Source organism: Glycine soja, chromosome 4 (genome assembly GCF_004193775.1).
Source record: "Glycine soja cultivar W05 chromosome 4, ASM419377v2, whole genome shotgun sequence".
Lineage (NCBI taxonomy): Eukaryota > Viridiplantae > Streptophyta > Magnoliopsida > Fabales > Fabaceae > Glycine > Glycine soja.
Window position 1 is genome coordinate 45,860,651 of NC_041005.1, and position 15,662 is coordinate 45,876,312.

Genomic DNA, 15,662 nt, shown 5'->3' on the forward strand with positions numbered 1-15,662 from the left:
TTTTAAATGGGTCCTATTACAATAAATCATCTATATTTATTTTTGCTTAAACAATTTTTTAGTCCTTATAAATATAGGTGTTAGATTTGTCTGTCAAATCGAATAAACAAAATTACAAGGAATCAAAATTAAAAAAACCAAATTTTATAGGGACCAAAATAAATAAATGAAACTTATATTATAGGGATTGAGCAAATATTTAAGCCAAATTTATAAAAATGCATTGATGGAGAGTAGAAAAATTAAACCCGCAAAGAAATGCACTACTAACCAACAAAAAATTAACTCTTAAACATACAACTTTGTAGAAGTTATGAAATTAACTCTTTTGTTTTCAATCATTTTCCTGTTTTCAAATATTTGTAGAGAAAACAGTGAAAATAACTAGTTTTTTTTTAATAAATAATCATTTTGGTCACTAAATATGTAAATCAGTGATAATTTAATCCTTAAAAAAATAAAAATTATGATTTAATCCTGGTAAAAAGTGAGAAATTCTATTTACAAGACTTGAAATGAGTTGTCAAACATTTTTATTTTGTAGGGAGAGCTCTCTTTCTCTCAATATAAAGTATGAGATCTTGATATGAGTTGCTTCTATATAGAATGTTATTTCATCAATCTAACTTTTGAATAATGTTTAATGAGACGTTTGTGTATGCAAAATTATAATCAAATTGATTATAAAGATTCATAAGTCAGCTTTTTTAAAATTATGCCGAGTTAATTTTGTATTAGTGAGGCATAAATTGTTAGGAAGAGACAAATTACTTTGGTAATGCTTATGTAAAGAAAGAGATTTGTTTTCAGTTGGAGGAAGGTCTTGGTGTACATACAAAAAAGTATGAATTCTTTTTTAAATAGAGGAACATAATTGATTTTTTTAAAAAAAAATAGAAGTATAACAGAATAGTTTTAGAATGATTGTTAGACTAGATAAATAAAATCGAACCTTACTCTAATAGGCATTTGTTCAGATTTTAATTTTTTTTACAATAGAAGATAAATTATTTAAACTAGAAAGAACTTTTAAGATAAGGTGTAATTTTGGGATTGCAAATTTTTATGAAAAACATGCTATAACACTTTTTTCAAGGTGCCGTGTTTCACATGGTGAGTTATATCATTGGAAGTTGATAAATTGTAAAGTATATATATTAATATAAAAAAAATTATGTTCATGGTGATATTCATAAAAAAAAACTATAAATAACTGACTTAAACAATTTATAGTGGTTACACCATTAAAATCTCTAATAGATGTTGGACCACTAGCAAAGAGATGTGCTTTCTTTAAAGTGCATCAATAAATGTTTTTCTTTTCCGTTTGCGTTCACAAGAAAAAAAAATATAAAGTACTAACTTGCATGATTCTTGCAACTTGCAATATACAATATACATTTCGCAACATTATTTTTTTGAGTGAGGGATTTCCTTGTTAACAAACCATCAAAATGATTCAGCCCCAATAAAAGAAAACGGACAAAGCAAGATAATTCCCGTTTAAAACTGTTGCATGTGAGAGCAAATGGTAGAGAATAATATAGGTACTTTATAAAATGAAAAGAGTCCTACGTTCAAGCTTCCGACAAAAAGGAACACGATTCTATTTAAACAGATTTTAGCCACGCAAAATAAAATAAAATAAAAATCACCTTTGTTATCCTAAGAAAAAAAATAAAATCATGGTGTACGTGAGATGGCTACGAAGTCTAGGATCCATATACATCAATGTGTACGGATAATGTTACTTTTTATTTTTAAAAAGATCTTGTTAGGGTACAGGAGAAAATATACCCCTAGCTCAGCAGTACTTAGGAAATCTTTATTGAAGAAAATAAAAATGAAATAAATGTTCCGTAAAAAATATCATCCTCCCATTCAAAACTTAAATATACTGTTCCTCTCGTTCTCAATTATATAATGGTTTTTAAAAAAAATATATTTTAAAGTACATGTGATTTTATAAAATCAATATGACATTAAATATATTTTTTCAAGATTATTTTTAATCGGTATTCCCCCTAAACTCATGTATAAGTAAAAATAATTAAAATCACACTAATTAATAAAGTTAATTAATATTATTTAATTTTACTAGTCTTAAGTAAAATAAGATTATTTTTTAAATATTATTTATTGAAACTTGATATCATAAATAAAAAAAAAGTTATTAAAAATAAAATTAAAATTAAATAAAGAATATTTTAAGAATGATAATATTATATAGGAAAAATAGTTATATTTATTTATATTTAAATTCAACATATAAAATTACTTTTTTGCTTATATATGAATTTAAGAGGGAATGCTTAATGAGAATAAATATAAAAAGAATAAATAAATCATTAATTAAAGAGATTAAAAAATTACATAATATATTTTTTAAAATTTAATAAATTAATTATATTTCTAAATACCTGTATCAAAACCTTAAATATCATTCCATCTACGATAGAATCAATCAATATTAAATAAATTAAAAAAAATAATCATTTTTATCGTTTTTAAATATGTAAGATATTGATAATTTTTTGTAAATTCTTTACATGACAAAAATAATTATTTATTCTAAATGAAAAAGTAAGTTAAAATTAACTATTACGTACCTTAAATTGGACCCACTTTCCATGTCAAATTCTCTCTCACTCACCATTAAAAAAGGAAGAGCCTAGTACCTGCAAATTAAAAAACAAAAGTGAAACAGGAACGATTGAAGGGACTTAAATGTTTGACTTGTAACTCAGCTATAACGTTGTTATCATGTCTTAACTCAAAGTTTTTGCCATTGATTTTTACCATAAAGGAAAGTGATTAATCGAGTCTAGCAATCAAATCAAAACAAAGAGATCAATAACTATAATTATACAGACTCATAATAGTGTTGCTGACCCTGGTTTGATATTGTATTATACATGGACGATGGATAATTTGCATGATTTTTTCATCCAAAAGACCAAATTCAGAATTCAGTTATCTTATGCTCCACAAATCACCAATCACATTAAGAAACGTGTCCCACTTTAACATCTGACGTGTCATCATCGTCTTTGACTCCGCTTGAGACGCAAGAGACCCATCATCAACCGTGACATCACGACCGAACCCAATCCGAAAATATTAAACCTTTGTGGGGGTAAAAGTAGAATAACCAAAAAACCAGCAAGCGGCAGAAAAGGGCACATCTGCAAAAGTAGCCCACCAATTCATTGTTTTTCGTAAATTTATTTATCCACAAACAGAAAAACGCCAAAAACGATGAATTAAATCAACGAAGAAAGAGAAAATGGCAGTTTAGGTAAATAACACCAAAACCCAATGGCGTTTCCGTTAAACCACCCCCCCAGCTCACACAACACTCACATGTTTACTACTTACTCTACTTGTTAATTCTACTAACCCCTGCTCTGCTTCATACCTCTGCCCCCAAATTTGTTATATTCACTCACTCACTCACTATTTTCTCTGGAAAAAACAGGGGAAGAGACATTAAAGAAAACAAGGTGTTCAATGAGAGGCAGAGAAAATAAAGAGTAATGGTGGGAGTTTGTGAGGGAAACGGCGAGGTTTTGTCATGGCTGAAATCGATGCCGGTGGCGCCGGAGTACAGGCCGAGCGCGGCCGAGTTCCAGGATCCAATCGGGTACATATTCAAGATCGAGAAGGAAGCTTCAAAGTACGGAATCTGCAAAATCATCCCTCCCTTCCCACCTTCTTCCAGGAAAACCGCAATCGCCAACCTCAACCGCTCACTCGCGGAAGCCGGCTCCACATTCACCACGCGCCAGCAGCAGATCGGGTTCTGCCCCCGCAGGCCCAGGCCCGTCCAGCGTCCCGTCTGGCAGAGCGGCGATCGCTACACCTTCAGCGAGTTCGAGTCCAAAGCCAAGTCCTTCGAGAAGACATACCTCAAACGCCACTCCAAGAAGGGCTCCGGCTCCGGCTCGGGCCTGGGCCCGCTGGAGACGGAGACCCTGTTCTGGAAGGCCACGCTGGACAAACCCTTCTCCGTGGAATACGCTAATGACATGCCTGGCTCGGCGTTTTCCCCGAAATGCCGGCACGCAGGGGATCCCAGCACACTGGCGGATACTCCGTGGAACATGAGAGCGGTTTCGAGGGCCAAAGGTTCGCTCTTACAGTTCATGAAAGAGGAGATTCCGGGCGTTACTTCCCCTATGGTCTATGTTGCCATGCTCTTCAGCTGGTTCGCGTGGCACGTCGAGGACCACGACTTGCACAGCTTGAATTACCTCCACATGGGCGCCGGCAAGACCTGGTACGGCGTCCCCCGCGACGCCGCCGTCGCTTTCGAGGAAGTCGTTAGGGTTCACGGCTACGGCGGAGAGATCAACCCGCTCGGTGAGATAGCATGCTTGTTGTGTTCCTCTGTGTTTGCCTCTTTTTTTCCCCTGCATTGTTGAACTTGCTGTTGAGTTCTGCCTTGGCATGCATTTGCTTTGTGTTTCCGAAATGTTGACTTTGGGATTGGAAGGTTTAGTTGACTGCTAGTGATGATGTTGTCCTGTTGTGTTGTGCGTTTAAGTTCTTTGCTGCTTCTCCTATGTGAAGTTTCTGAGGTTAGGTTCTGTTAGTTTATTTGGTGATTGATATGAACTGCTGTTGGCATTACGGAGGATTACAGAGCAAATTTGTATACCATTGTATCTTGTGTGGTTTTTGACCTCTGTTTGGATGCACTTCTGGATAGGCACTTGTAGGAGAAATGAGTAAGAAGGTAAAATGAATGAAACTTTTTCCAATTTAAAATTAACTTTTGGAGAAGTCAAATGAGAGCGCTTCTATAAATTAACTTGTGCATATATAGGAATAGCTTAATTCATTTTACCTTCTTATTTTCTTCTCCTATAATTGTTTATTGTGAAGTTTATCCAAACGGGTCTAAACTTGTAAAATTGTGTTATTGGCCAAAACAATGGACAAATGCAGTTTGGTCAAAAGGGAACAATGGCCAAAACATGCACTGGGAAGTTTGTTTCAGTTTTCATCATAAAATAAACACACCTCAAAGTGTTGTTTGGAATCCATTCTTGAGGGAAAAATTTGTTTGGAAAATCATTTAGTCCTGGCTCTGGTATAGAATGTCCTGCTTCGTGATGTTGTCAGCAAGATGGAGAGATATAATATATCCATGATCATGGGAACTGTTACCATATGTTCACGTAATCTCTCACTCTTTTACTAGTAAATGGGCCATATAGTTTGTTTTGTTCATTTTCTGTATGATGTGCATTTTTACCCATAAATTGAAGAATGTGTGCTTGTATTGTGTCCTGCTCTCACAATCATGACTTTCAGATCAAGGCATGATTGTTGAAAACAAGATTCACTAATGAAACCCTAGGAGTTTATTATTTAAGTTCTAGTCCTCTGTTTTAATCTCAGCCAGTTAAAAGCGGGTGAAGTTCTGATTGTAACAGTGACAGATGACATTACATAGTTGATTTTAGGATGCCAACTCATTGCTTTAGGGGGAAATGAATGCGTCTAATGATTGAACAACATTTTAACGCAATGTTCCCATTTGGAATTTAAAAATCTACCCCAATTTGAGTAGGCACAGCTGTCTCTTTCTTTCACTTACAGTCTGTCAACACATCTCCTTGACATAGCCTTCATCTTTCTAGATTTCTTGTTTTGTGTAGGGAATGTACGTTGTTTATTATTTTATCTTCTTTATTTCTTTCACCTTTGCTATATCATGTTTTATTTTTCAATTAATGAGGAATGATAGATATTGGTTGGTCCCATCTGGGACAACTGGGAAATAACAGTGATTTACATATGTTAAGAGGATGATACTTGATTTTAGTGTTTATGTATGGATCCACTTGTTACAAACTTACACGGGTCATGTTTCCTTTCAACAGTTACTTTTGCTACTCTTGGTGAGAAAACCACAGTGATGTCACCTGAAGTATTTATTAGTGCAGGTGTTCCATGCTGCAGGTACTAATATTTTTTAAAGTAATATTATATTGTTGTGATGTTCTTTTTTGGCATATTCTCTGATTAATCTCAAATGTTAATTGAGGGCAAGCCTTGGCACAACAGTAAATTTGTGCCTTGGTGACTGGTTGGTCATGGGTTTGAATCCAGAAAGGTCTTGAATACAGAAACAGCCTCTTTGCATATGCAAGGGTATGGCTGCATACAATGACCCCTCCCAATACCTTCGCTTAGTGAGGAGCCTTCGGGCATTGGGGTATGGTAGTTTAAATCTCAAATGTTAATACTACACCATCAGTTTTGCAGTGGCCTATAAGTGGTGCTATACTGCTATTTACTTGGGAATTACTGCTTGATTTTGTCCTACCCATACAAATCAATTTGAACTTTAAAGCTGTTGAAGCTCAGTTACAATTTTAAATACAACCTTACTGGAAATGTATGCGTGGGCACAACACTAACTTTTCCTTTGTTTGTTTGTACTGTTATCAATTGGATTTTGTCATTACATCATCCATTTCCATTTCGAATAATTTTTTTCTATTTTTTCGCTGTTGAGTGGCTATTTCCTTTTGAAATCATTACTGTACAAAATGAATATTGAGTGCTCCTTCACTTGGAGCTTGGAAGCAGTTATTGATGGCTGATTTTGAATGTTTTGGTAGAAACAAGGAAACCTTAATGGTGTGGTGGTATTTAGTTGTGTGGTGTAGACTGAAATGCCCTCATCTTTAAGGGGTCTTTTCCTCTAGGCATAGGGCATAGGATTGTTTACAGGGGAGTTCTCATTTCTGATAATTTGAGAGACAGGAAAGTCTTGCTTCATGCTTGGTTCCCCCTGTTTTTCTTTCCTGCTTAAAATAATATCATATGCTCTCCCTAGTTGTTGTTACCCTCTCAAATACTTTTTTTTTTTAAAAAAAAACAATTGAATGGATGTTAGTAATATTCATTGCAATTATTAGATGTTATTTTCTTTTTCAATGACCCTGTATGATGGTTTATGTGCATCTTTTAACTTTCAATTTCTTGGAATCAGGTTAGTACAAAATGCTGGGGAATTTGTGGTGACGTTTCCCAGAGCCTATCACTCAGGGTTTAGTCATGGTAAGATACCTAAAAGTCTAAGAATGCTAACTCATAGGTTCATTTTTTGTTGGGGGGGGGATTGGTGGTGGTGGTAGCAATACTTTGTTACTGTTTCCGGCCAATAGTTGAATGTTTCTAATGTGTTGGATGTATCCTGTGTAGGTTTTAATTGCGGAGAGGCAGCAAACATTGCAACACCGGAGTGGTTGAGGTTTGCTAAAGATGCTGCTATTCGGAGGGCTTCATTAAATTATCCTCCCATGGTTTCACATTTCCAGTTACTTTATGACCTTGCCTTAGCTTTATGTTCTAGGTTTGTCTTTTTTCTATTTTTGCTTCTTATAATTGGCTATAAGAATTTGCTTTTGACATCTAACTAGAATTGTTTTTTGTTTCCTTTTTGTTAGTAGATTGATTCACTTATTAATGATACATTATTAGACTTAATGGAGTTTCATGTTGCGTTTGTATTCTCCAATTTAAAAAAGTGTGGATGAATCATTCTGGTTCTAGATATAAATGTGTGTTCATGTAATACAATGATTCTGATGACCATATAATCTGTTCTTAAATATACACCCTGAAAAATATCCTCTATTTTCTTCATACAGTATTCCTGCGAGCATCAGTGCTGAACCTCGTAGTTCTCGTCTTAAAGATAAGAAGAAGGGTGAAGGAGAAACTGTAATTAAAGAACTATTTGTCCAAGATGTGTTACAAAACAATGATCTGCTTCATATACTTGGGAAAGGATCAGATGTAGTACTTCTTCCTCATAGCTCAGTTGACATTTTTGTTTGCCCAAAATTACGTGTTGGATTCCAACAATCCATCAATGTAAGAAATTCTGAGGGAATGCATTCCTCTAAAGGTTTTGTTTCAGATGATGTGGTATTCAGCAGGAGTCAAGGAATCAAGCAAGAAAAAAGTTTCTATTCTGTGAAAGACAACTTTACTACATTGTTTGAAAGGAACAGGATTTCCTCTTTTGATGTAAATGGTAACATAAGGGCTTCAAGTTCTAATCCACTTCAAAGAGACAATGATAGAGAAACTGGTCAAGGAGATTCGTTATCAGATCAGAGACTGTTTTCATGTGTAACATGTGGAATACTATGCTTTTCCTGTGTTGCTATTGTACAGCCTAGAGAACCAGCAGCTAGATATCTTATGTCAGCTGATTGCAGCTTCTTTAATGATTGGGTTGTTGGCTCTGGAGTATCTAGCAATAAATTTACTATTGCCCTTGAAGAAGCAACTATTGCTGAGCCAAACATGTATACAGGCAGGTTTTATAAGTTCTATATCCAGTCTTTCATACTTTGTTTCATATTCTATCAAAAATATTTTGTTTTTTCAGATCTTATCAATAATGACCTCACATCCTAGGTATTTTCCGGGCCTGTCTTGTGCTCATCAGGAAACATGTCTATTTATTTGGTCAGTGTCTTTTTCTATGTAAGAGCTGAGTTGCATGGTCACCCTATCATGACAATTTCCTACAGTAGAGACGAATCACAAATGTTGTGCCTGTAGGTTATGATCTGTCTCTACATTGGCATGGACTAGGGCAATCTTTTTTCTTTCTAAATCTATCCTTTTGTAAAATATTGATTTTATATAAATTAACTAATGGCTGTCTGAGCTTTAGTGTACTTATTTATACATATTCTGTTTTAGTTTTCTCTTATTGTACTTTTTGTATTGTTTTTTTTTTTTTTATCAGCAAAAATAGATATATATTGATAGAAGTACCAGAGGTACTAAAAATACAAAAGTTAGGTCCATACTCATGGTTCCAAAATAAAACTAATGTAGTTTGAAGAGGAACCATAGTATGGCTACAAAATATCTAAGAACTGCTACAGCTCCTACTGTGAGCTATTGAAAACTAATACATAAATCCCTCTCTGATGTGAGTTGACCATTGGTTAAAGTGAAGTTTGAAATCTTTGTCCAGATTTGTGAGCCATGTCCAGAATGCTGGTTTACATCCTGTAGTACTTACTTTAGTATACCAGGGAAATGGTTAAATTGTTTTTATTTGTAATATTCAAATCCTGAATGCCCGAAGACTAGAGTGTCTTGTCTTGTGTTATAGTTGAAGAAGCTTTGAGTTGTCCTGCCAGCGGTGCCATAAACTTGTCTTTAGTTGCACAATAGTAAATCTCATTATGATAAGTTTTTAGTTGAGGGATAATAGGAAAACAGGAACATGCACTAGTGAGTAGTGCCCTATACGAAGCTTTTATGTTGTGCATATGGAAGCACAACTTAGGTATCTAAACAGCCAAATCCTTTTATTTCTCCTTTGCTTTATCCCTCAAAAGTTTGTCATAATTTTGTTGTTTTAGTCTTCTTGGCTAGGATTTAGGTAAACTTTAAAGTACTGAGCCTTTTTGTTCTGTCATGCAGGATGGATGAAAAAAAATGTCCAAGATGGTATACATGATGTTTCTGTTCAATCTTCTCGGGAGGCTTTAAATACTGAAAGTGAAAATGGCAATACAGCTCTTGCATTATTGGCTTCAGCATATGGAAATTCATCTGACTCTGAGGAAGATCAGATTGCAGATGAGAGTCACGAATCAAATGTGATAAACTCTGCTTCGGAATGTTTACTTTCTCATACTCAAGATTCCTATGCTAGTCCCATGACTGCACTTGACAAAGGAGATGATTTTCCTTCAACGAGTGCCAGTTGTGAGGATGTGCATCGTAGATTTGAGTGTAATTTGAGTCATCAGTCTTTAGACCACTCTTTAAAGAAACAGGATTATAATATCACATCAGGGGTTACATTTGAAAATACAAGGACAGTGCCTAATTCCACCTCTAATTGTTCCCAACAAGCTCATAATGCTGACAGGTCATTGTCTAACAAGTCTATGGTTGCCTTTGATAATAAAAATACTTCGATGGTGCTACAAGCTGATGAAGACTCATCCAGAATGCATGTTTTTTGTCTAGAGCATGCTGCAGAAGCAGAACAGCAACTTCGCCCAATAGGTGGAGCCCACATATTGCTCCTTTGTCATCCAGGTTTGTGGGTTGATTGAGTAATTATTCATTTTATGCTCAATTGTTTATCTCATGCCCAATTACTAGCAAAACAATTCAATTTCAGTATTTGCAACTCTTGTTCTTTGAGAATGACAACTTAATAGATTCAGAGTTTAAACTGGTTAAGAAACAAGGGAACCATGGTTATAAAACCATGAGTCTTGTGATGGGAATTATGTCAGTTTATGTTGCAAAGTAAGAAAATTAATTTTTTTTCCTCCCCAAGAGTTTGAATTTTATTCTAATGTCAGTATGAAGCCTTTTACGCTATTTGTAAATAAGATACCAAATCAGTGAAGCAGCCATTGATTTTCACTTCTAGCAAAAGCTTTTGCCTATTTTCTTAAATAGGTGGCATGCAATTCACTGATATTGTATTTTTTTACATTATTTGTGAATCAAATTTAAATCTTATAATATAAATAATCATGGATCTGACTTTTGTTTCCTTTTATTGTTTTTTATGTTCGCTTGTTTTTGAAGTCATAGAGGAGCTATATGTTTGTCATAGAAGGGTTATGTTTGTCCATCTATGATTAGTTATAACAATATTCATTCGCAAGCCAGGATATCTAGAAAGATGTCTATTTCTGATTTGAACTATTTTTTCTATAGTTGTCATGGATCAACAATAGTGGGTGTATATTACCTCATTTTTACTAATTAACTTTATCTTCATTTTCTGCATCTTGCATGGGATTGTGATTACTCATTAACCTCATTGTTACTGATTGAAAAAATTGTATGTTACCAATTTCCCCCTTTGCAAATCACTCATTGTTTATTTTACACATTTCCATAGACTATCCCAAGATAGAGGCTGAAGCAAAAATGGTGGCAGAAGATCTGGGGATTGATTACATGTGGAAGAAAATTGCATACAGGCACGCTTCCACGGAGGATGAGGAGAGGATCCAGTCGGCTCTGGACAATGAGGAAGCTATTCCTGGGAATGGTGACTGGGCTGTAAAGCTGGGAATCAATCTCTTTTATAGTGCAAATCTTAGCCGCTCTCCTCTTTATAGTAAGCAGATGCCTTACAATTCTGTTATATACTATTCATTTGGTTGTAGCTCTCCAGCAAGCTCACCTGTAGAACCAAAGGTATACCAAAGAAGGGTCAACAGGCAGAAAAAGGTTGTTGCTGGGAAATGGTGTGGCAAAGTTTGGATGTCCAATCAGGTCCATCCCCTTTTAGCAAAAAGAGACTCCGAAGATGTTGAGGATGAGAAACTCTTACTTGGGTGGATATTACCTGATGAGAAATTTGAGAGATCAGAAATTACCCTCAAAAGTGAAACTACTAGCAGAAAATCAGGTAAGAAAAGGAAAATGACAGCTGAGAATGGACGACCCAAGAAAGGAAGTTATGCTAAGAAAAATGTAGTTGCAGATAATTCCACTGAAGGTAAACACAACTCACAGCCAAGGAGGATTCTTAGAAATAAGAAAGCTAGGTGTGTTGAAAGAGACCATGCTGCTTTGAAAGGGGATTATTGTCCCCCATATCATCGGAAATCTATAAGCAAGCAAGCAAACTGCTCTGAAAGTGATGCAGTTTCTGATGATTCTCTTGATGATGATGATCACATGCATCATAGGAGGAATGCTATTGTTGAAAAAGACAAATTTATTGACAATGATGTTTCAAACGATACAGTGGACTGTGATTCTGACTGGCAGCAGAGGGAAGAACTTAGCAGCAAGAAAGTTGAAGATACAGAGAGAGTTGCAATTTCAGAGGATTCTTTGGATGTTGGTTCTCTTCAATTGCTTAGGAAGAATTCCAGAGCCAAGCATGCCAAAAACATAAGTCAAGAAGATATAATTTCTGATGACCAAATGGAGAGTCCTTTGCAAAAGCGGCAAAGGAGAATTCCTAAAAGCAGGCAGGGCAAATACCTTACTGGAAAAGATATAATATCTGATGACCAACTAGAGCATAAAAAGAAGAAGCAGCAACGGAAGAATCCTAAAAGCAGGCAAGCCAAATACCTCAATGAAGAGGATATTGCATCAGATGACCAATTGGAGGGCCATTATCGTAGATATCAGAGAAAGAATTCTAGAGGAAGACATGCCAAATGTGTAGCAGGGGAAGATGGCATGCCTGATGACCAATTGGAGGATCGTTGTCAGAAGCAGCAAACAAGTTTCTCTAGGAAAAGGCAAAACAAAGGCATTGATAGAGAGGTTAAAAATGAAATATCTGATGACCACTTGGAGGACCATTTTCTGAAGCAGCATAGAAGATTTCCTAAGAGCAGGCAAAACAAACACACTGATAAAGAAGTCATGGATGACTTAGCTGAGAATAATTCTCATCTGCTGCATAGAACTCCCAAAAGGAAGCAAGCTAAATGCATGGAAGAAGATGATATGAATTCAGATGATGAAATGGAAGATAATCAGCCGCTGAGGAGAACACTTCGAAGTAAACAAGCTAAACCAAAGACACTTCAACAGATGAAACAAGCTAATTCCTTCCAAGCGAAAAAGCAGGCATCTCGGCCCATAAAACAGGGATCTCGGATGCTTGTGAAATCAAAGGCTCCTCAGCAAATAAAACAGCCTTCTCATTTGCGGAATAAGCAATCTAATAACACCCAGGAATTTAGTTTAGATATGGAAGAGGAGGAAGAAGGTGGACCTAGCACACGCCTTAGGAAGAGAGCCACAAAAGCTCAGGAATCTGAGGGAAAATTGAAAGACAAGCAAACAAAAAGGATGAAGGTGAAGAATGCTGCAGCTGCAAAGGTTTCGGTTGGCGATGCCAGAATGCAGGATGGGGAAGCAGAATATCAGTGTGATATTGATGGGTGCACTATGAGTTTGGGGTCAAAACAGGAGCTGATGCATCATAAGAGAAACATCTGCCCTGTAAAAGGGTGTGGGAAGAAGTTTTTTTCACACAAGTATCTGGTGCAGCATCGTCGAGTTCATGAGGATGAGCGCCCCTTGAAGTGCCCTTGGAAGGGATGCAAGATGACTTTCAAGTGGGCATGGGCTCGTACAGAGCACATTCGAGTCCACACTGGTGCACGACCTTATGTATGTGCTGAGCCAGATTGTGGACAAACATTCAGATTTGTTTCTGATTTCAGTCGTCATAAGCGAAAGACTGGTCATTCAGCAAAGAAGAATTGTCAATAGCAAGTGGAATAGATGTTTAATTGTTATTTAACATGACTTTTTATGTATTTATGAATCCATTGCTCAATTGACCCGGCTAGGACTAGGGTTTAGTAACAGTTTAGGATGTCCCTGCAATTAGCATTTGTAGTTAACTGTTAATTCTGTTTGCCTTTCGGGTCTTCAACCCATTTGTTTATTACAATTAAAGCAATTGCCTGGATCTAGAAACACGATTCTAATCCAGTTCATATCACATGCAAAATTGCAAATGTTGTTCCAAAGTTTGTCTCGTGGATCGTGATTATTTTATTGCAATGCAATTCCCCAAATCCCCATTCTATCTGCTTTTTATAGAAGACTAAAATGTAATTTTTATTTATTTTTTTTAAGTATGTAATTTTAGTTTTCTTTTTTTTAATTGAGACACTTTATCCTTTATTTTTAAAATATTTGTAATTTTAGAAATTTTAGTTTTTTAAATTTTTAATTGAAACATTATCTTTTATTTTTAAAATAATCTGCAATTGTAATTTCCTAGTGATCAATTTCAAGATGTTGATTATGTATTTTTAATTATTTATTTATAAATTAATTTTATTAGAAATTAAATAATTAAAAAAATATCATGTCTTTTATAAATAGACACATGTTTTGATCAATATTAACATAGTATATAAATTAATATTTAAAAATGGTCACATGAACTACAATCATTGAGTTTTTAAAAGAGATAAAATATCTCAATTTAAATATGAGAAACTAAAATCACAAAAAAAATTTAAAAGCAGAGAACAAATTTTTTTAATTAAAAAATAAGAGAACTAAAATTACTTATGTAAAAAATAGGATAAAAATTACATCTTAATCCACTAAGAAATAAACATGTTTCTCAAGGAGATTGGCAAAATAAGGGTATTGTTTCGTTAGTTACAAGTGGAGTTAGTCTTTGTATCATACTTGTAATTAATGTTATATTCTTTCATCTTACCATCATCAACCTGTTGAGATTAGGTTTTCATATATGTAAAATTAATTGCAAATGTTGAAATCAATTTTAGGGATAATGATCTTTATTTTATCCATAAGAGTTAAAGACAAGTATGAAGGAATTTATAGTAATTTATATACCATATTCAACGAATTCATTTAGACTTCCTTTAAACAATACCATGTTTGAATGTTTTTGTTTTTTCTACTCATACAAATTTTGGAAAGACTTTTAAATAAAACAAAAATAATGGATGGTGATCGGTAGAATTTTCAGAAAGTAAGTTTGGATTATATTTTTTTTTAAATGTCATTGATAAATTTTTATACTTATAGGATTGTTGCTGAAAAAAAACGAGACAAGTTTGAAATATTTATGATAGAGTTGATATTTGGACACCTACACAATAACCTGCAACTATGAGGCACTCGTTTGTGACTTTTATTGTTTATTTATTATTTAAATAAGGAAATTTGAAATATTAGAGAAACAAATTGGAAAAAGGAAAACAAAGATTGGGAGAAAACGTTCGTGTTCTTTCTCTCCAATTCCTTTTTATTTTTCAGTTTTAATTACTTTTCAAAAAAAAATATTTATATAAAATTTTACAGAATTGTATAAACAATTAAGAAAATTATCATGAATATATATTTTATTTAATTAAATCGATAAATCTTATATGAATTTTTATTTTATATAATGCCTTAATTAATTTATTAGTTTTTCTAGAATAATTTTTATAATTTCAATAATTAATTATCATGTGATCAAAATAATAAATAAAATATTTTATTTAATTAATTGTGATATTTTTAAAACGTTAAAATTATGCAATTAGAGTTGCAAATCATAAGACACAAAATTATGTTGTATTTAAATAACTTCACTCAATTTTTGTTATCCCAAATCAAAGCAAACGTACAAATAAAAAAAATGAACTAAATCAATTTTTTTAAAAGAATGCATGTAAGTAGGGGTGTTAAAAAATTCTAGTTATATAAAACCAATCCATACCTGACTATATCCAAATCACTTTTAATCCATTTTAATGGATGGATTTTATATCCAAATTCAGTTTTTTTAATTTTAAATCCAATCCAATTATTTAGATATGGATTGGATACTTTATTAGATTTTTAGATTTTAAATCATTCCTCTGAAAACAATCTTGGTCGAGGTTGATCAAAAGAAAAATTTTAGCTGACATCAATTGAGGTTATTTTTTGCCGACATTGATCGATGTTTTCTTTCTGACAAATATCGATCAAAAAGTCGGTTGATGATGTTTCTCAGCCGACATCGGTTGAGGCTATTTTTTGGACTATGCTGGCTAGGGTTTTTTTCAGCCAACATTGGTTAAGGTTATTTTTTTGCTGATGTCATCCAAAGTTTTTTCGACCAACATTGATTGATGATG

General features: G+C 34.0%; 1 protein-coding gene across 1 annotated transcript; it reads left to right on the forward strand.

Moving 5' to 3' along the window:
• Positions 1-3,388: 3,388 nt before the first annotated feature.
• LOC114409909 (lysine-specific demethylase REF6-like) lies at positions 3,389-13,597 on the forward strand. The gene is made up of 7 exons (XM_028373572.1): positions 3,389-4,362; positions 5,892-5,970; positions 7,010-7,077; positions 7,222-7,372; positions 7,671-8,344; positions 9,475-10,101; positions 10,925-13,597. Exons 1-7 carry the CDS (start codon positions 3,537-3,539, stop codon positions 13,273-13,275), a joined length of 4,776 nt encoding a protein of 1,591 aa, XP_028229373.1. The 5' UTR covers positions 3,389-3,536; the 3' UTR covers positions 13,276-13,597.
• Positions 13,598-15,662: the final 2,065 nt, after the last annotated feature.

Coding starts and splice junctions, on each gene's coding strand:
- LOC114409909 (XM_028373572.1), top strand. CDS start 3,537: ATGGTGGGAGTTTGTGAGGGAAACGGCGAGGTTTTGTCATGGCTGAAA. Junction 5,971..7,009: donor GCAGGTGTTCCATGCTGCAG/GTACTAATATTT, acceptor TCTTGGAATCAG/GTTAGTACAAAATGCTGGGG. Junction 8,345..9,474: donor TGAGCCAAACATGTATACAG/GCAGGTTTTATA, acceptor TCTGTCATGCAG/GATGGATGAAAAAAAATGTC.